This window comes from Carcharodon carcharias, chromosome 3 (genome assembly GCF_017639515.1).
Source record: "Carcharodon carcharias isolate sCarCar2 chromosome 3, sCarCar2.pri, whole genome shotgun sequence".
Lineage (NCBI taxonomy): Eukaryota > Metazoa > Chordata > Chondrichthyes > Lamniformes > Lamnidae > Carcharodon > Carcharodon carcharias.
The window spans coordinates 46,135,407-46,157,957 of NC_054469.1; the positions used below are offsets into that span (position 1 = coordinate 46,135,407).

The 22,551-nt window shown below is 42.4% G+C and overlaps 1 protein-coding gene across 4 annotated transcripts in view; it reads left to right on the forward strand.

Annotated features, from left to right (window-relative positions):
• The window catches only part of cul2 (cullin 2), a 77,164-nt gene extending 57,834 nt beyond the window's left edge, over window positions 1-19,330 (forward strand). For all 4 annotated transcript variants that reach the window (XM_041183878.1, XM_041183877.1, XM_041183880.1 and 1 more), the window contains exons 17-21: window positions 918-984; window positions 6,807-7,009; window positions 7,844-7,945; window positions 12,225-12,341; window positions 18,612-19,330. In XM_041183878.1, coding sequence (XP_041039812.1) covers window positions 918-984; window positions 6,807-7,009; window positions 7,844-7,945; window positions 12,225-12,341; window positions 18,612-18,743 — 621 coding nt within the window. In that variant the 3' untranslated portion in view covers window positions 18,744-19,330. The remainder of the gene's footprint in view (window positions 1-917; window positions 985-6,806; window positions 7,010-7,843; window positions 7,946-12,224; window positions 12,342-18,611) is intronic.
• The last annotated feature ends 3,221 nt before the right edge of the window (window positions 19,331-22,551 follow it).

Sequence of the window (22,551 nt, forward strand, 5' to 3'; positions counted from 1 at the left end):
TATCATAACTACCTTGGTTTTGTACTCTGTGCCTCTATAAAGCAAGGATCCTATATGCATTTTGATAGCTTTGTCAACTTGTGTATACCCTTTTAAAAATGTGCCATTTAGTTTATATTGACTCTCTTCATTCTTCCTTCCAAAATTCATAATTTTGTAAGAGATTTAAGGTTGCACATGCCTTAAATACTGGCAACCAGAGAAGAAACTATTCAGTTATGAAAATACATGAGAAACAAAGAGACAGAGGTAATCATAGCAAAGAGGGCTAAGAGTTAAATTGTGTAGGAATTTTACAATATGTTCATGCCATTTTAATAGAATGGATATAGATTCTGATGCTATCAATAGCTATTGGACATGAAGAACCATACAGTATATGCATATTGTAGTTAATAATTTCATCGACTTCCATGGTCTGACCCCCTCACCCCTCAATGCAGTTATGTGCTGAATAATTAGGACTATTTGGGGGGGGGCGGTTTTGAAGTGCTCTTAATCCCCAATTTATAACCTATTTTTAAAAAAACTAAATGCTTGAGATATCTTGTATGTTAAATTTGGCAGTAGATCTGCTTGGCATTATCGTGATTTCAGTAATGGATATTCTGTGACACTGATCTTGTTTGGACTCCGACTCCTCCTTAAGGTAAAACGCTATTTTTTAAAAAAGAATCACCGAGGTTACTGAAGCAAACTTTTGACCACCAGGTACTTAACATTGCAGAACTTGCTTGCAAACCAGTAGGTATTGGATTTTCTTAAGCCCTTCCTTAAAAGTCTGTTTCTCTTAAGAATTGTTATTGAAATTATGTAATCTCCAAGTTTCCATTACACTAGTACAGAATCTTTGGAAAATGTAATCAAAGAAAATTTTTGAAATGTTTTGTCTAATGTGATCAATTTTCCCCTTGCAGTTTGAACTGTTTTACAACCAGCACTTCAGTGGTAGAAAACTTACTTGGCTGCACTACCTATGTACAGGTAAGCTCGTTAATAACAATACATCAAACTCGCCATAAACTTCCCTCTGTTCTCCCCTCATCAGAAAAGAAAGTATTTATGGATGTCTGAGGAATTCTGCTTTGCAGTCTCCAGATGTGTCTCTTTCAGTTATAATATACTTGCATAAATCAGAACTGAAGCAAAACTTGCACATTTTTTTGGGGTGAGTACATTGTTGTCCCTTAGCTACTTCTGTACAATTATAAGTTACTCATCACTTGCAGTAGGACACTTGAGCCACTGGTATTGGAAAAATTAAAGGAGTATTTGGGAATTTTGGAATGGCTTTGTTTCCCACAAAGAAGCAACTTTGCAGTGTAATTTTCACTTTTTCCTGCATACCTATTTTTTCCTCATTCATGGCAAACCTGATCAGTGTGCATTTTGTCCTTTTTTAAAAATCATTTTATGAGATGTGGGCATCGCTGGCTAGATCAGTATTTATTGCCCATCCCCGTAATTGTCCTTGAGAAGGTGGTGGTGAGCTGCCTTCCTGAAATGCTGCAGTTGTGTACTGTAAATACGCTGAGAGTGCTGTTAGGGAGGGAGTTCCAGGATTTTGACCCAGCCGACAGTGAAGGAACGGCGATATATTTCCAAGTCAGAATGGTGAGTGTCTTGGAGGGGAGCTTCCCGATGGTGGTGCTCCCATGTGTCTGCTGCCCTTGTCCTTCTAGATGGTAGAGGTAGTGGGTTTGGAAGGTGCTGTGTAAGGAGCCTTGGTGAGATCCTGCAGTGCATCTTGTAGATGGTGTACACTGCAGCCGCTGAGAGTTTAGGGGTGGTGGGAGTGAATGTTTGTGGATGGGGTGCCACTCAAGTGGGCTGCTTTGTCCTGGATGGTGTCAAGCTTCGCGTGTTGTTGGAGCTGCACTTATCCAGGCAAGTGGAGTGTATTCCATCACACTTCTGACTTGTGCCTTGTAGATGGTGGACAGGCTTTAGGGAGTCAGGAGGTCAGCTACTCACCACAGGATTTCTAGCCTCTGACCTGACCTGACCTCTTGTAGCCATAGTATTTATATGGCTAGTCCTGTTCAGTTTCTGATCAACAGTAACCCCAGGATATGGATAGTAGGGGTTTAAGCGATGGTAATGCCATTGAATGTCGAGGGGGTGATGGCCAGATTCTCTCTCTTGTTGGAGATGGTCATTGCCTGGCACTTATGTTGTGCAAATGTTACTGGGCACTTGACAGGCCAGGCCTGGATATTGTTCAGGTCTTGCTGCATTTAGACATAGACTGCTTCAGTATATGAGGAGTCGCGAATGGTGCTGAACATCTCCACTTCTGACCTTATCATGGAAGGAAGGTCATTGATGAAGTAGCTGAAGATGTAGGCTCTCTCCACTTAGATTAAGAGAAATAAACACAAGAGGACATCGCTTTAGGGGGTGAAAGGGGAAAGGTTTAGGGGGAACTTCTTCACTCAGAGAGTGGTGAGTGTGTGGAACGAGCTACCATCTGATTTGGTAAATGTGGGCTGACTCTTAAGTTTTAAGAATAAATTAGATAGATACATGGATGGGAGAGGTCTGGAGGGTTATGGACTAGGTGCAGGTCAATGGGACTAGCGGAATAATATTTCGGCACAGACTAGAAGGGCCAAATGGCCTGTTTTCTGTGCTGTAGGGTTCTATGGTTGGGCCTAGGGCACTACCCTGAGGAACTCCTGCAATGATGTCCTGGAGCTGAGATGATTGACCTCCAACAACCACAACCATCTTCCTTTCGTGCTTGGTACAACTCCAACCAGTGAAGAGGTTTCCCCTATTGACTTCAGTTTTGCTAGGGCTCCTTGATGCCACTCCCAGTCAAATGCTGACTTGATGTCAAGAGCAATCACACTGGCCTCACCTTTGGAGTTCTGCTCTTTTGTCCATGTTTGAAAAAAGGCTGTAATGAGGTCAGGAGCTGAGTGGCCCTGGCGGAACCCAAACTGAGCATCAATGAGCAGGTTATTGCTAAGCAAATGCCGCTTGATAACACTGTTGATGACCCTTCCATCACGTTACTGAAGATTGAGAGTAGATTGATGGGGCAGTATTTGGTTGGGTTGGATTTGTCTTGCTTTTGTGTGCAGGGCATACCTGGGCAATTTTCCACATTGCCTGGTTCTTGCCAGTGTTATAGCTGTACTGGAACTTCTTGGCTAGGGTTGCAGCACGTTCAGAACCATAAATCTTCAGTACTATTGCCGGAATATTGTCATGCCCCATAGCCTTTGCAGTTTCTAGTGCCTTGAGATGTTTCTTGATATCACGTGGAGTGAATCTAATTGGCTGAAGAATGGCACCTGTGATGCTGAGGACCTCCGGAGGAGACCGAGATGAATCATCTGCTCGGCGCTTCTGGCTGAAGAATGTTGCAAAAGCTTCAGCCTTGTCTTTTGTACGGATGTGCTGGGCTCCCCGATCACTGAGCTCGAGGATATTTGTGGAGCCAGCTCCTCCAATGAGTTGTTTAATTGTGCTCCATTCATGACTGGATGTGGCAGGACTGCAGAGCTTAGATCTGATCTGTTGTTTGAGGAATCGCTTAGCTCTGTCTTTCGCTGGCTGCTTATGCTGTTTGGTGCGCAAGTAGTCCTGTGTTGTAGCTTCACCAGGTTGACACCCCATTTTTAGGTATGCCTGGTGCTGCTTCTGGCATGCCCTCCTGCATTCGTCCATGAACCAGGGTTGGTCTCCTGGCTTGATGGTAATGGTAGACTGGGGGATATGGCAGGCCATGAGGTTATAGGTTGTGGTTGAGTACAATTCTGCTGCTGCTGATGGCCCACAGCACCTCATGGATGCCCAGTGTTGAGTTGCTAGATCTGTTCGAAATCTATCCCATTTAGCACAGTGGTAGTGCCACACGACACAATGGATGGTATCCTCCATGTAAAGGCAGGACTTCATCTCCGCAACGACTGTGCCATGCTCTCTCCTACTGATACTGTCATGGACAGATGCTTCTGCAGCAGGCAGGTTGGTGAGAATGAGGTCAAGCATCTTTTTCCCTCTTGTTGGTTCGCTCACCACCTGCCGCAGACCCAGTCGAGCAGCTATGTGCTTTAGGACTCAGCCAGTTTGGTCTGTATTGGTGCTACCGAGCCACTCTTGATGATGGACATTGAAGTGTCCCGCTCAGAGTGCATTCTCTGCCCCATCACCCTCAGTGCTTCCTCCAAGTGGTGTTCAATATGGAGAAGTACTGATTCATCAGGTGAGGGGAGGTGGCATGTGGTAATCAGCAGGAGGTTTCCTTGCCCATGTTTGACCTGATGCATGAGACTTTATGGGGCCCAGAGTTGACATTGAGGACTCCCAGGGAAACTCCCTCCCGACTGTATACCACTGTACCGCCACTTCTTCTGAGCCTGTCCTGCCTGTGGGCCAGGACATACCCAAAAATGGTGATAGTGGTGTCTGGGACATTTTGTGTAAGGTATGATTCCGTGAGGATGACTATGTCAGGCTGTTGCTTGACTAGTCTGTGAGACAGCTCTCCAAATTTTGGCACAAGCCCCCAGATGTTACTAAGGAGGACTTTGCAGGGTCCACAGGACTGAGTTTGCCATTGTCATTTCCAGTAGGTTGGTCCATCCGGTTTCATCCTTTTTTATGGCTTTTTAGCGGTTTGTTACAACTGAGTGGCTTGCTAGACCATTTCAGAGAGCATTTAAGAGTCAGCTACATTGTTGGACACCTGGAGTCGCATGTAGGCCAGACCAGGTAAGGATGGCAGATTTCTGACCCTAAAGGACATTAGTGAACCAGATGAGTTTTTAACGATAATTGAGAATGGTTTTATGGTCATCATTAGACTCTTAATTCCAGATGTTTTTAAAATTGAATTCAAATTCCACCCCCTGCCATGATGGGCCTCAAACCCTGGTCCCCAAAGCATTACCCTGCATCTTTGGATTACCAGTTCATTACGCCACCGCCTCCAATCGAGGTTTTAAATTGCCACTGCAGAAATAAAATACTGCAGATGCTGGAAATCTTAAATAAAGACAGAAGTTGTTGCTGTATAAACAGAAAATGCTGGAAATACTCGGCAGTTCTTAGACCATCTTTGGAGAGAGAAGCAGAGTTTGGGCAAAACAGAGTTTCACTGAAATATTAACTCTGGTTCCCTGCACAGATGCAGTCTGACCTGCAGGGTGTTTCCAGCATTTTCTGGTTTCAGTTAGTAATTGTCAAAGTTGACAGATTCATTTTAACATCGTACTGGGGAAGGAAAGAATATTCCTTGTCACTGTCTCAACTGTACATGAAAATGTGAGGTTTCAGCAAAGTAATGTCCTGCTTAAGCCACCTTTGCCTTTGGCATGTTCCAGAAATAATGGTATGTTGGAAATTTATTATGCTTTAAAATATGTTTTCCATTAATTCTTGATTTTCTAAGTTTCCAATAATTATTGGAACACAAATCCCAGATGTGAAACCTGAGAACCATAACAAAAACTGAACTTGGAAATTAATAAAATAATTAATTTTTTGGCATAATTGTTCACTTCCTAGAACAATTTGGAGAGAGGCTAAGATTATGGGAACAAATGCTATATTTGTAAAACTATAAGTAACATTTCAGCTTCTCCCGGTGACTCTTAGATAAATGTATAGGTGTCAGAAAGATCTTGAGTTTGGTATAGGGGCTGTACTGAGCTAGTTGATTGCCATCCCTTGTTCTCAGTTTCCCTGAGCTAGGGAGTTTGGCAGGCCACAGCGTCCTTGATGCCTGCTGGAAAATGCATGTTTGTGGTTGTGATTCCTTTGTGGTCGGTTAGCATGTTAACATGCACATGAGATTGTACAAGGCACTGGTTCAGCCCCAGCTGCATTATTATGTATCGTTCAGTTCACCATGCCACAGTGAAAGATGATTATACTTGGATTGGCTACTGGGATGCGTGCTCTGGAGAATTGAGAACCTCAGGGACAATCCTGCTGAGATACTCTAGCTGTAGAAAAATTAAATGCCAATGATATGTTTTAACAATCTCTGTGCACAAGTGGACAGGTATCCAATCTTAAAAGGGGAATGGTGAATGGACAGTTTCATTTTAACTACTGAGCACAAACTGACAATAGTCACGTTTAGGCCTTATCTCAGGAAGTATATCTTCACACAAAACATAATTAATGCCTGGTATGGTCTTCTGAATTGGATAGTGGAAACACAAACTCAATCATTCAAGAGGCAGTTAAATGAGGTGTTGGGGGAACCGGTGTTTTCTATGGATGGATCAACTAGATTGGCCTTTCCTCATCTGTACTCATGTTTGCAATCTTTAAATATGGTGTTTATATATGGAATTACCTACCCATCAACATAGTAGGGCAAATAGATTTGGCTTGTTCAAGAAGAAACTGGTGAGATGTTTGGCAGAAAGAGAGCTATGTGAGAGAGAATTTTTTTTTATTCATTCACGGAATATGCGCGTCACTGGCTGGGCTAAGATTTATTGCCCATCCCTAATTGCCCTTGAGAAGGTGGTGGTCAGCTGCCTGCTTGAGCCACTCCGGTCCCTGTGGTGTAGGTAATGTACAACAAATATCAATTCTATGTTCTTGTATGTCAAAAATTCAGTTAATCGTGTATTAATATAACTGTTGATTTCTAGTTCTACCACTCAGTTCAATTATAGTGATAGCTTCTCAGTTTTCTGTTTTTTAATTTGAATAACCAGATGGCATTGGAATGTATTTTAATGCAACTGTTTCTCAATGTGAAAACTTTTGAAATACAATGCTTGTACATTTTACCTGTTTTTTTTCTCCTGTGTTTTTTTTCTTGTGGGAAAAAGGTGAAGTAAAAATGAACTATTTATCCAAGCCTTATGTAGCTATGGTTACTACATACCAAATGGCAGTGCTGCTGGCATTTAACAACAGTGAAATAGTCACTTACAAGGAGCTCCAAGACAGCACACAGATGAATGAAAAAGAACTTACCAAAACCATTAAATCCTTACTTGATGTAAAAATGATCAACCATGATTCAAACAAGGCAAGTATGTTGATGAAATGGAGATAACACTTTCATTTGATTATAGTTTATTACTCTTTCCTGCTTTAATACTGGTTTGGAAGAATTAACGTATAGTTAATTCTTCTGATGTATTTGAAGTTTCGGAAATATTTAGCAGTGTGTGCGACGTGTGAAGCCTGAGAACAATAACAAAAACTGATCTTGGAAAATAATAAAATATTTATTTTCTTGGCTTAATTGTTCACTTCCGAGGACAATTTGGAGAGGGGCTAAGATTATGGGAACAAGTGTTATATTTGTAAAACTACAAGAAACCTTTCAGCTTCGCCCGGTGACTCTATGATAAATGCATAGGTGTCTGGAAGATCTTGAGTTTGGTATAGAGGTTGTACTGAGTTAGCTGATTGCCACCGTGTTACCTTAGGAGTGCTTCACTTGTCCTGGGCTAGGGAGTCTGTCAGGGCACGGCATCCAAGATTTCTATTCTTAATTATTCCTTGACCCCTGCTGGAAAATATACGTTTGGTGATTGTAATTCCTTCATGGTCAGTTAGTATGTTAACATTTGCTATCTAGGCTCAGAAGAAAAACAGGACTTGTATGAGAAAGAGGAAGGCAAATCAACATTTAAATTCTGAGTTAAAGGTTTAGAAAAAATAAATGAAATAAGCCACCAGATCAACAGATTATTTCATAATAAATCAGATGTCCATGTAAGAACACAGGTAGATCTTGTAGTATCTCGGCACAATATGATACTTGACTTGATGCAAATCAGGGGAAAATGAATTGCACTCAGGTTGCCTGTTGTTTTAGAAAGTCATGATTGTACGTGTGTTTTCCTCTCTGCAGGAAGATGTTGACTTGGATTCAGTTTTCTCTTTAAATATGGGTTTCAGCAGTAAAAGAACAAAATTTAAAATTACAACTTCCATGCAGAAAGATACACCACAGGTAAGAGGTTTATTTTCTTGACTAATCATCTTTATAAAACTAGTTATTTTCTGGTTGAAGTGAGTCATCGAAATGAAAGTACTATATTTCCACTTCAGTTCTGTTTAATCTTAGATTTTATTTCATAGAATGGTACAGCAAGGTCCCATTCGGCCCATCAGGCTTTTAGTTGCTCAAGTTAATCTTGTAGCCCTGTAATTTTTTTTCCCAAGTATTTATCCAATTCCTTTTACAAAGTTACAATTTGTGTCTGCCTCCCCCACCCTTTCAGGTAGTGCAATCCAGATCAGAACACGTTGTGTAAAATAAAAAAATTGTTGCTTTGATCCTTTTGTTACTCACCTGAAACATGTGTCCTTTGTTTATTGACCCTTCTGCTACTGGAAACAGTTTGTCCTTATTTACTGAATCAAAACTCTTGTCATTTTTCCTATCAGAATCCCTAGAGGTACCCAGAATTGAATGCTAGCTGAGACCTAACCAGTAGTTTCTGAAATTTTAGCATGACTTTTTATTTTTATATTCAATGCCTCGATTAAGTAAGCTAAGGATTTTGTATTTTTTTTTAAAGCAACATTCTCAATTTGTCGTACCGCCTCCAATGATTGTGTAAATACACCCCAGTGTCGCTGTTCTGAACCGCCTTTAAAATTTTACTATTTAGTTCATATTGGGCTGTAACTTCCGAGCTCCAAGGCAGTGTAACTGGGGAGCACCCCAAATATGTACTAAGGAACACCCTCCCACCCCTGCAACCTCTCGGGTAATGTTTTCATGACAATTGCCTTGTAAGTGCAAACTTCCCTTGGCCCTGCACTGGGAACCATCCGAAAATACGATTTAAATCGCAAAGTTCGGATGGTCCTGACTGAGTTAGATCAATAGTTGGAATAAGTTAGAAGGATTAAAACCGCTTTTAAGTTCTGAGTAACTATTGTACAGATCCATACCAGACCCCCCGTGGGATTCCCCCCACCTCGCCCTAACTCCGAACTTTCACCATCTCCACCCCGGGGCCAAATCCAACCCCCTCCGAGGCACAATCCGACCTGACATCCGCCCACGCACCCCCCACCCCTCCCCCCCATCTCCAAAATCCTACCCACTTACACACTTGCCTTCTCCCTGGCATGTCAGGGATTAATCAGAGATCATCAACATGGTTTTATTAGGGGAAATTCATGTCGTACTAATTTAATCAAATTTTTTGAGGAAGTAACAAGGAGGATTGATGAGGGTCATGCAGTGGATGTTGTCTACATGGATTTTAGTAAGGCATTTGATAAGGTCCCATATAATAGATTGATCAGAAAAGTAAAAGCCCATGGGATACAGGGGAATGAGATGAGTTGGATTCAAAATTGGCTCAGTGACAGGAAACAAAGGGTCAGTGGATGTTTTTGCGAATGGAAAACGGTTTCCGTTGGTGTTCCAGTGGGCTCAGTGTTTGGTTCCTTGTTGTTTGTTGTATATATTAATGATTTGGACTTAAATGTGGGTGACATGATTGGGAAATTTGCAGATGATAGAAAAATTGTTTGTGTAGTTGGTAGTGAAGAGGATAGCTGTTGCATCCAGAATGATAGCAACGGCTTAGTTGAATCAGTAGAAAAGCGGCAAATGGAATTCAAAGCAGAGAAGTGTGAGGTAATGCATTTGGGGAGGGCAAACAAAGTTGGGGAATGCACAATGAATGCAAGGATATTGGGAGGGGTAGAGAAAGTGAGAGATCTTGATGTACATGTCCACAGGTTCCTGAAGGTGGCTGGACAGATGGATAAGTCAGGAAAGAGAGCCTATGGAATGCTGTCCTTTATTGGACAAGGTATAGAATACAAAAGCAGGAATGTAATGATGGAACCGTATAAAATGCTGGTTAGCTTACATTTGGAATTTTGTGTTCCATTCTGGTCGCCACATTACAAAAAGGACATAATTGCTCTGGAGAGAGCATGGAAGAGATTTACAAGAATGTTGCCAGGGCTTGAAAATTGTAGCTATGAGGAAAGATTGAATAGACTGGAGTTGTTTTCCCTGGAACTGAGGAGGCAGAGGGGTGGCCTGATTGAGGTATACAAGAGTATGAAGGGCCAAGATGGTGTAGACAGGGATGCCCTGTTTCCCCTAGGAGAGAGGTCAGTTACCAGGGGGCACAGATTTAAGGTGATTGGTAGAAGGATTAGAGGGGACATGAGGAAAAACGTCTTCACCCAGAGGGTGGTGGGTGTTGGAATTCACTGCCTGGTTTGGTGGTGGAGGCAGAAACCTTCAACTCATTTAAAAGGCACCTGGATCTGCACCTAAAGTGCTGTAACCTGCAAGGCTACGGGCTGGGTGCTTGAAGATGGGGTTAAAATGGGCACTAGTTTTTTTTTCGGCCGGCGTAGACACTATGGGCTGAATGGCCTCTTTCAGTGCTGTAACTTTTCTATGGTTCCAAGGACCTTTTTAATCTTGGCTGGACCTTTAATTTACTTGGTTTACAGCAGCTAATGGATTCAAAATTGGCTCAGTGACAGGAAACAAAGGGTCAGTGGATGTTTGTTACAGCTAATGCTGTAAAACAAAAAGGGGGCTTAGCCTCCTTACACCCAACTGATCTGTCCTCCACGCTAGGCCTCCAGGATGTGCTCCAATGCCCAGATCTCACCTGGCCTGAGTCGGAAGGTCTGGTGAGAGAGGATCGAAAAAAAATTCAGGTAAGAAAGTCGGAGTGGGGTGGCAACCTGACTTGGATTGCCACTCTGCACAAGTTCAGGCCCATTACTTTCACATGTTTTTCCTTCCAAAATCCAACCACTTCTCGCTTTTTTGCATTATATTTCATCTGCCATGTGTCTGTTCCTTTCACCAATCTGTCTATATCCTGCTGAAACCTGTTACTATCCACCTCATACTTCACCACATTTCTGAGTTTCGTACCATCTGCAAACTTTGAAATTCTACCTTGTATATTCAAGCCCAGGTCACTGATAAATATCAAAAAGAGCAATGGTGGGCCTAATACTAACCTAACCTGTCGGATGCACCACTGCACACTTCTCTCCACTCTGAAAGACAACTGTTTACCACTACTCTCTGCTTTCTGTCTTGGCTAATTTCTGGGGGGAAATCTGGTGTGTATTGTGTCCAATTGATTTGGCTTTTTATTCTTGATCATTTACACCTCTAGCAAAAGCTGCAGCAAATGGCTAGTGTGTTTATATGTGTGCCTGTAGTGCATTGTCTGTAGCTTGTTTTCAGACAATTAAAATTAAGCCTCTAGTTTATTTCTGGTCTCCAATTCTGCATTTGTCTGCAACATGGAAGCTGGATCTTTGAAGAAGAAAAATGTTGCAGTCGTTTCATTTATTGAGGTGACTATATCATAATTGGACTAGCTCTGATCTTTTAAATTGAGTTTATTTCAGATCTAAAAAGTACTGTAAAAATGCACAAATAGCTGACTTGAGAGATTAGGGAAATCAGAAGTTCATAACTGCAACCTGCTCTTATTTTTATCCATGAGATTATATATATATTATTATTCCGAATTCATTAGTAATTAGCCACAGAACTCTTAAAAGTAATGATGAAATATCTTAGGATTATTGGCCAGCTTTCCAGCTGGGGGTCTAGAACCAAGGGGCACATTCCCATAATAAGGAGCAGGTCATTTAGGACTGAGATAAGGAGGAATTTCTTCACTCAGAGGGTGGCAAATCTTTGGAATCCTCTGCCCCAGAGGGCTCTGAAGGCGCAGTCATTGAGTATGTTCAAGACTGAGATCGATAGGTTTCTACATACGAAAAACAACAAGGGATACAGGAATAGCGCAAGGAAATAGTGTTGAAGTCGATCAGCCATGATCTCATTGAATGTGGAGCAGGCTCGAAGGGCTGAATGGCCTACTCCTGCTCCTATTTCTTATAGAATTTTCAGGACTGGAAGCAGGCAATATGTAGCATTGAACAATTATCAGATGGCAGAAAAATAAACATCTGTTCTCTAATTGCAGCATATAGGGAACAAAACTGGTGAGTTTAGTTTCTGTTTACAAAACAAAAGTGAAGGTAACTTATATGAGCTTTTCTGTTTTTGATTTCTGTTGTACTAACTACTACTAAGCTCTTTGGCTAGTTTAAGAAATGCACTGTTCTGTTTCTTTATTCACTAAGTACAGCTGTATGCAATATTTTTATATATAAGTGTACATAGCTAAAGCACAAAGCATAGCTCACATCAAAGCTCTGTTAAAACAGTCATGTTGGGTTTCTAGTTCTTGCTTCATTGCTTTCAGGAGATGGAACAAACTAGAAGTGCAGTCGATGAGGACAGGAAAATGTATCTGCAGGCTGCTATAGTCCGCATCATGAAAGCACGTAAAGTGCTCCGACACAATGCACTTATTCAAGAGGTAAAACATTCTTTTTAGGTGACCAAAGTGTTAGCGAAACATAAGATTTGTTTTATGTATAAAACAAATTGAAGATATTTGAAATAAGAAGATATTTGACCTCTGTAAATTGAAATGCATTACTCCTAGGGGGCCACATAAATGGATTAGAATGTCGTCTTTCACTTGAATCTAGACCAGGCTGATTGGGGGAAAGTTTCCTCTTTCTCCACTGGCTCTTAAAAGTTCATGTGAAATTAATTTAAGCAGTCTCAGCTGAGTTCCTAGGAAATTGGATTAAAAGCACATTGTGAGGCTGAATAAAAGAACTTAGATATTTATCTAACCTGCCCTAAATCCACCAGGGAGTGCTTGATGACTGGGTGACAAATGTAGGACAAGTGTTCCATTCCACAATACTGGCATCCTTCGCCTTGGGTACATAAATTGATATGCCCACCCACAAAAATCTTCAACAGGAACACTGTACTGCTCTAATGCTCCTATTCTATCAGGTTAGCATAGAGCAACTGTGTGTGGTTTCTGATAGCTGCAATGGATAGATTCAGATGGACGTGATGATTATGAAGGTGGACCTCGTGCCATCACTTTGTGTTCTGTACTAATAAAATATAGTACCTCTCTCAAGGTAATCGCAAATGACTTGTTCTTAATTCCTGATGCCCTGTGCATAATGGTTCTGAAGTTACAAACTCCATGAAGAGTCCAGTATAATTTTCTAGAGATAATAACCTTGTTTATGTTTTTCATTAATGCTCAAGTTATTCCTCTTGAGAAAGGAAACTTAATTATGATTTAGTTGCAAAACTGTTCTAGATTTCCCCCAGTCTCCTCTTCTGCCTGTTCTATTGGTGCCAGATATCCAAGCAAGCTAGTTCACTCTTTGCCCTTATTTATGCCGCTCTAACCTGTGTCAGGGTGGTGTGTAATATAGCTGCAGGTGACTCATTGGCCCAAATCGTCCGGTCTCCGGATCGCCAGAGAACGGACGTATATCTGAAGATGCACGTTGGAACCCTATTTAAGTCCTGACACTCAGACCTACGTGGGAATTGCCCATCGGAAGTTTCACCTTCTGCGAATGTCTCTGACTTCCGACAGTTCCACATTACTTACATAAATAGTTACCCAGGAAATGTTAGATTAAAACCTAGCTTAACTCCTTGGTAACTACAGAACTGACCCCCCAAACAACTCTCCTGGCTACCCCCCCAGACCAGCTGATTAACCCCTCTCTCACTGACCTGACTACTCCCGATCCAACCAGACCACCTGCCCGACCCCACCACCCTCCCAACTCCACCAGCCCCTGACTGCCACCTTACTCGCCCTACCCACTTACCCAGCTATCACCCTACCCATTCACTCATTCATCAACTCACGCAGTCACTGATATTCAAACTGGACTTTAAACTTACCATAAGACAGTGAGTGCCATAAAAAGCGGGCATGTCCTGTCTTCTCCTTGACTCTGCTCCACTTCAGTGGAACTGTCCGAGGAACACTGCTCCACATTTCTGGAAAAACTGGGCTCAGAATGTCCCGGAGAAATGCGGAGTAGCATCAAGTCGGGGAAATATTCGAGTGGAGCTGCAGTCCGGCGATGATTGCCATTCCTCAGAAGATCTGGACAGTTTTAATTTACTTCAGCATCTGGCCCTTCCTCTGGCTTTTTCCCATCGGTGCAACTGAGATTGGAAATTACAGCCACACACTAGTTTCCTGTCATTCCATGCTACATTGTGTTGATCATGTCAATCAGCTAGACCCCTGATCTAGCAATGTGGAAAAAAAGCTTGTGGCATATTCTCTTTGCTGTTTATGGGACCTTGCATTAGCCAAATTGGCTTCCATGTTTTTCAACGTTACAGCAGTAACTACACTCCAAAGGAATGCGGGAGAGGCGATGGTGTAGTGGTATTGTCGCTGGACTTGTAATCCAGAGACCCAGGTCAAACATGGGCAAGGAAACCTCCTGCTGATTGCCACATACCACCCTCCCTCAGCTGATGAATCAGTGCTGCTCCATGTTAAACACCACCTGGAGGAAGCACTGAGCAGGGTAATGGAGCAGAATGTACTCTGGGTGGGGGACTTCAATGTCCATCATCAAGAGTGGCTTGGTAGCACCACTACTGTCCGAGCTGGCCGAGTGCTGAAGGACATAACTGCTAGACTGGGTCTGCAGCAGTTGGTGAGGGAACCAACAAGAGGGCAAAATATACTTGTCCTCATCCTCACCAACCTTCCTGCCGCAGATGCATCTGTCCATGACAGCATCAGTAGGAGTGACCACCGCACAGTCATTGTGGAGACAAAGTCTCTCCTTTACATTGAGGATACCCTTCATCATGTTGTGTGGCATTACCACCATGCTAAATAGGATAGATTTCGAACTGATCTAACAAGTCAAGACTGGGCATCCATGAGGTGCTGTGGGCCATCAGCAGAATTGTACTCCTATGCCCAGCATATCCCCCACTCTACCATTACCATCAAGCCAAGGGATCAACCTTGCTTCAATGAAGAGTGCAGGAGGGCATTCTTGGAGCAGCACCAGAAATACCTAAAAAATGAGGTGTCAACCTGGTGAAGCTATAATACAGGACCACTTGCATGCCAAACAGTATAAGCAACAGGTGATAGAGCCAAGCGATCCCACAACCAACGGATCAGATCTAAGTTCTGCAATCCTGCCACATCCAGTTGTGAATGGTGGTGGACAATTAAACAACTCACTGGAGGAGGAGGCTCCCTAAATATCCCTATCCTCAATGATGGAGGAGCCCAGCACATCAGTGCAAAAGATAAGTCTGAAGCATTTGCTACAATCTTCAGCCAGATGTGCCAAGTGGATGATCTATCTCATCCTTCTCTGGAGGTCCCCAGCATCGCAGATGCCAGTCTTCAGCCAATTCAATTCACTCCACGCGATCTCAAGGAACGCCTGAAGGCACTGGATAGTGCAAAGGCTATGGCCCCTGACAATATTCGGCAGTAGTACTGAAGATTTGTGCTCCAGAACTTGCTGCGCCCCTAGCCAAGCTGTTCCAGTACAGCTACAACACTGGCATCTACCCATCTATGTGGAAAATTGCCCAGGTATGTCCTGTACACAAAAAGCAGGACAAATCCAACCCAGCCAATTACTGCCTCATCAGTCTACTCTCGATCATTAGTAATCTAATGGAAGGGGTCATCAACAATGCTACCAAACGGCACTTGCTTAGTAATAACCTGCCCACTGATGCCCAGTTTGGGTTCCACCAGGGTCACTCAACTCCTGAACTTATTACAGCCTTGATTCAAACATAGACAAAAGAGTTAAACTCCCAAGGTGCGGTGAGAGTGACTGCCTTTCACATCAAGGTCACATTTGACCTCCTTCAGTCTTTAACGCTGACATTAACACTCCCAATGTAGCGTCAAGGAGCCATAACAAAACTGGCGTCAATGGGAATCACGGGGAAACTCTCCACTGGTTGGGGTCATACCTAGCACAAAGGAAGATGTTGTGGTTGTTGGAGGTCAGTCATCTCAGCTCCAGGACATCACTGCAGGAGTTGTGCAGGGTAGTGTCCTCAGCCTAACCACCTTCAATGACCTTCCTTCCATCATAAGGTCAGAAGTGGGAATGTTCATTGTGCAATCATCAATGTTCAGCACCATTTGTGACTGCTCAGATACTGAAGCAGTCCATGTCCAAATGCAGCAAGACCTGGACAATATCCAGGCTTGGGCTGAAAAGTGGCAAGTAACATTCACGCCACATAAGTGCCAGACAATGACTATCTCCAGCAAGTGAGAATCCAAACATCATCCCTTGACGTTCAATGGCATTACCATCACTGAATCTCCCACTATCAACATCCTGGGAGTTATCATTGACCAGAAACTGAACTGGACTAGCCATATAAATACTGTGCCTACAAGAGCAGGCCAGAGGCTAGGGATCATGGGACGTGTAACTCACCTGACTCCCCAAAGCCTGTCCACCATCTACAAGGCACAAGTCGAGTGTGATGGAATACTCCCCACTTGCCTGGATAAGTGCAGCTCCCACAACACTCAAGAAGCTTGACACAGTCCAGGACAAAGAAGCCCGCTTGATTGGCACCACATCCACAAACTTTCACTCCCTCCACCACCAACACACAGTAGCAGCAGTGTCTACCGTTTATAACAAATTCATTCATCAAAGCTCCTTTTGACAGCAATTTCCAAACTCACAACCACTACCATCTAAAAGGACAAGGCAGCAGATAGATGGGAACACCACCACCTGGAAGTTCCCCTCCAAGTCACTCACCATCCTGACTTGGAAATATATTGCTGTTCCTTCACTGTCACTGGGTAAAAATCCTGGCGTTCCCTCCTTAACAGCACTTTGGGTGTACCTACACCATATGGACTGCAGCAGTTCAGGAAGGCAGCTCACCACTACCTTCTCAAGGGCAACTAGGGATGGGCAATAAATACTGGCCTAGCCAGTGAAGCCCACACCCCGTGAATGAATAAAAAAATTAAAAAACAGGGAATGTTGGAAAAACTCAGGACTGGCAGCAGCTGTGGAGCAAGAAACAGAGTTAACGTTTCGAATCCATATGACTTGAGAGCTAAAAAGTAAAAATGTGATGGATTTTATACTGTTTAAAGGGGGTGGAGCAAAATAGAAGGTCTGGGATAGGTGGGAGCTAAGGAGAAATTTGACTAAGATGTCAGGAGCACAGGACAAAGAGTGTTAATATTAGCGTTAAAGACTGAAGGAGGTGCTTTTAGTGGTATTGCAGAATGTGTTAATGGCAGAACAAGGGTCAGTGCTCTGAAAGCACAACATAGAAACAAGTGATGGATCATTCTGTGGGGTGGGGTGGGTGGTTGGTGATAAAGGATAAAAAAAAGTTTTAAGAGTTAATAAATAAAATAAAAGTTTTTTTAAAAAACATTCGATTTTAAAAAAAAAAGGGTTATAGATGGAGGAGAAAGTTCATGGTCTGAAGTTGTTGAACTCAATGTTAAGTCCGGATGGCTGTGAAGTGCTTAATCGGATGATGTGCTGTTCCTCCAGTTTACGTTGGGCTTGACCGGAACCTTGCAGCAGGCCAAGGACAAACATGTGGGCATGAGAGCAAAATGTTGTGTTGAAATGGCAAGCGACAGGGAGGTCTGGATCATGCAAGTGAAGGTGTTCCGCAAAGCAGTCTTCCAGTCTGCATTTAGTCTCCCCAATGTTAAGAAGACCACATTGGGAGCAGTGAATACAGTAGACCAAGTTGAAGGAGGTGCACATGAAGTGCTGCTTCACCTGAAAGGAGCTTTTGGAGCCTTGGACAGTGAGGAGGGAGGAGGTAATTGCATGGGAAGGTGCCGTGGAAAGGGGATGAGAGAGTTGGGGTGATGGAGGAGTGGACCAGGGTGTCCCGGAGGGAACGGTCCCCACTGATGCTGAAGGCGGGGTAAAGGGAAGATGTGTTTGGTGGTGGCATCGTGCTGGAGTTGGCAGAAATGACAGAGGATGACCCTTTGAATGCAGAAACTGGTGGGGTGAAAAGTGAGACCCTATCATAGTTCTGGGAGGGAGAAGAAGGGGTGAGGGCAGCGTTGTGGGAAATGGGTCAGACACGGTTGAGGGCCCTGTCAACCAGCGGTAGACACTGTCTACAATATTCATTACAAGCCCACCGATTCGCACAGCTACCTCGACTACAGATCCTCACACCCTGCTTCCTGTAAGGGCTCCATCCCATTTCCCCAGTTCCTCTGCCTCCATCGCATCTGTTCAGATGATGGTACCTTCCAATTTGATCTACTGTATTCACCACTCTCAGTACAGATGCTGCTCGACTTGTGTTTTTCCAGCATTTTCAGATTTTAGTTCCGATTTCCAGCATCTGCAGTATTTTGCTTTTATCTCCAAAGGAATTTCATTGGCTATGTAGTACTTTGGGACGTTTTGAAGTCGCGAAAGGCACTAGATGAAATGCAAGCCCCTTCTATCAGAAAATAGTTTACAGAGAGAATTGTAAATATGAGGTAAAGCTAAGAATAAAAAGATGCTAGAAATACATAGCTAACCAGTCAGTATTTGAAGGAGAAATGTAGATTACCATTTCAGTGCAAAAATAACCTTTTTGTTCAGAAGCTGATCTACTTGCTGTTCATGGGCAGCATTTTTTTGTTTTATTTACCTTTCTACTATCTCTTCAGAGGGATTTAATTTCATGATTATCTGTATTGAAGACTTCCTAATGCTTGTTCGCTTCTCAACAGGTAATAAGCCAATCAAGAGCAAGATTCAACCCTAGTATCAGCATGATCAAGAAGTGCATTGAAGTTCTCATTGACAAACAATATATTGAGCGTAGCCAGACCTCAGCAGACGAGTACAGTTATGTAGCATGATGCAAGCTGTTGGTATTTTGGCTTTGTCTGAGTATGGGTGCAAAGACCTGCTGTGTCACTGATATGTTCCTGTGAGATGAAGCAGAGCTGTGCCTCCACCAGGTTCTTCAGTCCATCACCTGGCAGCCCTTTCTCTGCTGTTTACAGTCTAACCAGTGCCACATTGCAAGTGTCAATGCCTATAGATATCCCAACTCGTCATCACAACATTGCTGTAATGGGGGAGTGCTTTGGTGCCATGTTTATCTCACAGGTGCAGTTGATATATTTTAAAACGTAATTTAAAACTAAACACTGTAACATGGCAGATAAAATAATTGTGTTTACACTGTAAATTTTTCATCCAAGACTGCAGATAACAAATATGGCACTTGTTCCTTCACAAAATAAAGCCTGTATACTACCTGAGGTATATGTAGGTTACGGTGAACTAGACCATTACATCAGTGTTCTCTGCAGATCGCCCAGATGAATGAATCTATGTACATCAACAATACAGAAGTTTTCCTGAACTGTCACTACAGGAACATCATGGGGAATGTCTATACCAGTTTGCACTTCCATTAAAGGGATTTTTTTCAGATTGATTTCTTTCAGTGTTTCTCGTGTGCATTGATGATTGTCAGAAATCCTCCAAAGCCTTAATTATTCAGTCTGAATGCTGCAGTTTTTTGGAGGGATTGTCTTTTGGGCCAGTGAAAATGGTCATGGCTTTAGTAATATTTTCAGAATTTTTGCCTGAATCTACTCCACGAGCAGAAAGTAAAAATCCAAAATGCATTTTAAAATATTACACACAACCAATTGATGGTGGAGTTAAAAAAAAAATGTCCCCAGGTCACAGAGCGGCCCTGGCAAAGAGGAGGAGGCCTCTGCTGCTGTTGCTATCAGTCTGAATCAGCTGGAATGATCCAGTATTATGGGCTTTCCCACTCCCTCTACCTTCCAATGGGGAAATGACTGGCCCCCACCAGCCACCCACCCACGGATGCAGTTGAGACTGAGAATTCATTGAGCTGGGAAGCCGTCACTCCATGGCATTCCCCATTTGCTGATAGTTTTTGAACTGTTATATACAATGGTCCACAAGAACGATCCTGTGTCAACAGTTCTGATCTGATTTATGTTTAGCAACACCAAACTTCCTAAAAAAAACAAAAAATTCTGTTTAGGTAAATATATCTAATGAAATTATAGATATCTATTATTAACATCCAGAAAAAATTGAATTTCCCGCTTGTTAAATCAGGAACTTTGCATGAAAATATTTTTAACTTGTTAACTTATTTGATCGAATGAGGTCAGATGGCTGGTCTGTTAATTGACTAGTGTGCTTGAAGTCTTGGCAGGCTTCAACCCTGCATGGTGTTGACAGTTGTAGGTTTTTAAGAGGATTGGCTATCTCCATTATTACCAACAGTGTCCGCAATCTCTTTTAAAGACTTATTTTATTTTTTAACTGTTTGGTCTGACCTTTGTATTACCAGTAGCCAAGTGCAGCTGGAATAGTGAGGAATAAAACTGTTTTACTACAGTTTGAGTTTGGCTGTTCTTGCCCTGTGTAAAACTTTTTGTTGCAAATGCAGTTTTAAAATCTGTATGTAATTTAACATTTTCAAACAAATGTGGTAATTTGAGAAAGCCCATCAACGTAGAGGGTCTTGCTGCATCCACCCACACCCCTCTTCCCCTGCTCTCCCAGCCTCCAGCCTAATCTTAAATTACCGGAGAACAAGCACAGGAGAGCCCTCTACACCGGAAAGGCAAGAGCCTATCTTACATTGGAAAGTCACGGCCTGATTCAGTCATTGCAGCAGCCTTTTAATTTCCAGATCCATGAGGCCTACATGCAGCCAACTCTAATAGTCAAACTGGAGTGGTCAGAAAAGATCACTAAGTTTCAAAATTTAACTTTTCTGTAGAATGCTATTGGGTCATGAGCAGGAGTGCTCCCCTCGGTTTGGGTAAGGAATCAGTGGGCCTCCTCATCTCTGGCCTTGCCTTTGCCTCCTAGCACTGATATGACTACTGCCCTCAACACCATTCTAATTTAGTGTTGGGGACCATTCCCTTGCTGCAGCCTGGGCATCACATCCAGCCTGTTAAGGGCTGGAAACTGTCCTACTGTTAGTCAAATGAGACCTGAGCCTTATGCTGAGCTCCCTGAGGGGGTTTTCCCTCCTGTCCCACACCCCTTTCCAGTTAAAATTCAACCCATAGTTTCTGTTTTAGTGCACCACAGTTGCTTTTTTTAAATTATATGATGCTTTATTTGCATCTTAAATATAGACTGAGGAATGTCTCAGGAATTAAATTGTTTGTATAACCAATGATATTTGCACATCTAACTTTTTTGTAAAGAAATTATCTTCTACTTTCTTGCTGTCATTTACACATGCAATGTAATTCTCTTAGTTGTAGGCCTTGCTTCAAGTTATCCTGTCACAAGATACAGAATGGGCAAAATATAAAGTGAACATCATTGTTTACTGTAAGATCTGTTACTTCTATTTTATGGGACCAGTCAGGTTTTGATCAGTATTAAATAGGCAAGTGTCACTTGGTTGCTGATGAGAGGATTGTGGTCTCTGGAGGGCAAAACTGTCCTATTTTATTCAAGTTCTGCTGCACAGCAGAGGATTAGGAAACTCATCAGTTACTTTTAAGGTACCAAAACACTTTTGTGATATAAAAGGTCTTTTGTAATACCTGGATTAAGTCGTTATGCCTGCTAAGGAAGGATTTGCTGAATTTCTGAAACCACTTTACCCCCAAAATGTTTTAATGGTCTGTAACCATTGGTTAACCTGGAGAAACTCATCCACAAATTCTCAAAACATAAGAGCCATTTGTATTTAAGCGATTCATAGGATTTGATTAAGCAAGCTGGGGCAGTCATTCAGAGAAGGCAAAACTTATTAATTACAACAATGACTACAATGTTTAACTGAAAAACTACAATTGATGCCATCGTAAACTAGCAGTTTGATTACTTTTTTTTAAATAGAGAATAAGCATTCACTATTCTTTCATCCCTTCCCAAATCATTTTTCTTACATTTACGTTGCATCAGGTACCTACACCCAAGAGCAAAGGTCACCTATTCAAAACTCTGTCAGTGTTTTTAAGGGCCAGTAACAGCTCTGCCTTTTGAGTTGTAAGGTTTTTCCTTCTCACTTCCTATAAGAATGTGTGTGGTCTCGGAGTTGAGTTTGGGAATTGGGGATATTGCCTCCCTTGGGCAAGTTCTAGATTTAGATATCCAATTGCAATTTATCGGTTGGGTTGGGTTAACGTTTCAAAATTGAAGTTGCAGCTTGGAAAAACTAAAGCCAAATAATTCTGTATTCCAAGGATCTGGACTTTCTCCATTTGTAGAGTCCTTTGAGGTGGCTAAAGTGAATTTTTATCCTGTGTTGTGAGTAACAAGACATTGCCAAGTGTGCCACTAAACTACACAGGCTAAAATATCTCTGGCTGAGCTCCTGGTTTGTTTTCAGTTAGTTGAACTCAGACAGTAATTTGGAGCAGTTTATAATTGGCTTCAATTTTCATGGGCCAAGGAGAGGGGAAAAAAAAATCTTGGGTTCCCCTTCTTGATCACCAACAGGTGCAAACTTGTAAAAGTGCATGTGTACAAATACAGAATGAGAATATGATCAGATTTGGCTGTGATGCTGTCCACAGTTGAAAAGCCTGGCAGGATCCACTCGCTAATGAAGACTAGCCAGCTGTGAGCTACCAGAAGACTGTTGGCATCGATTGAACCTTATACCACCAATGAGCAGGAAGAGAAAATGGACAACAA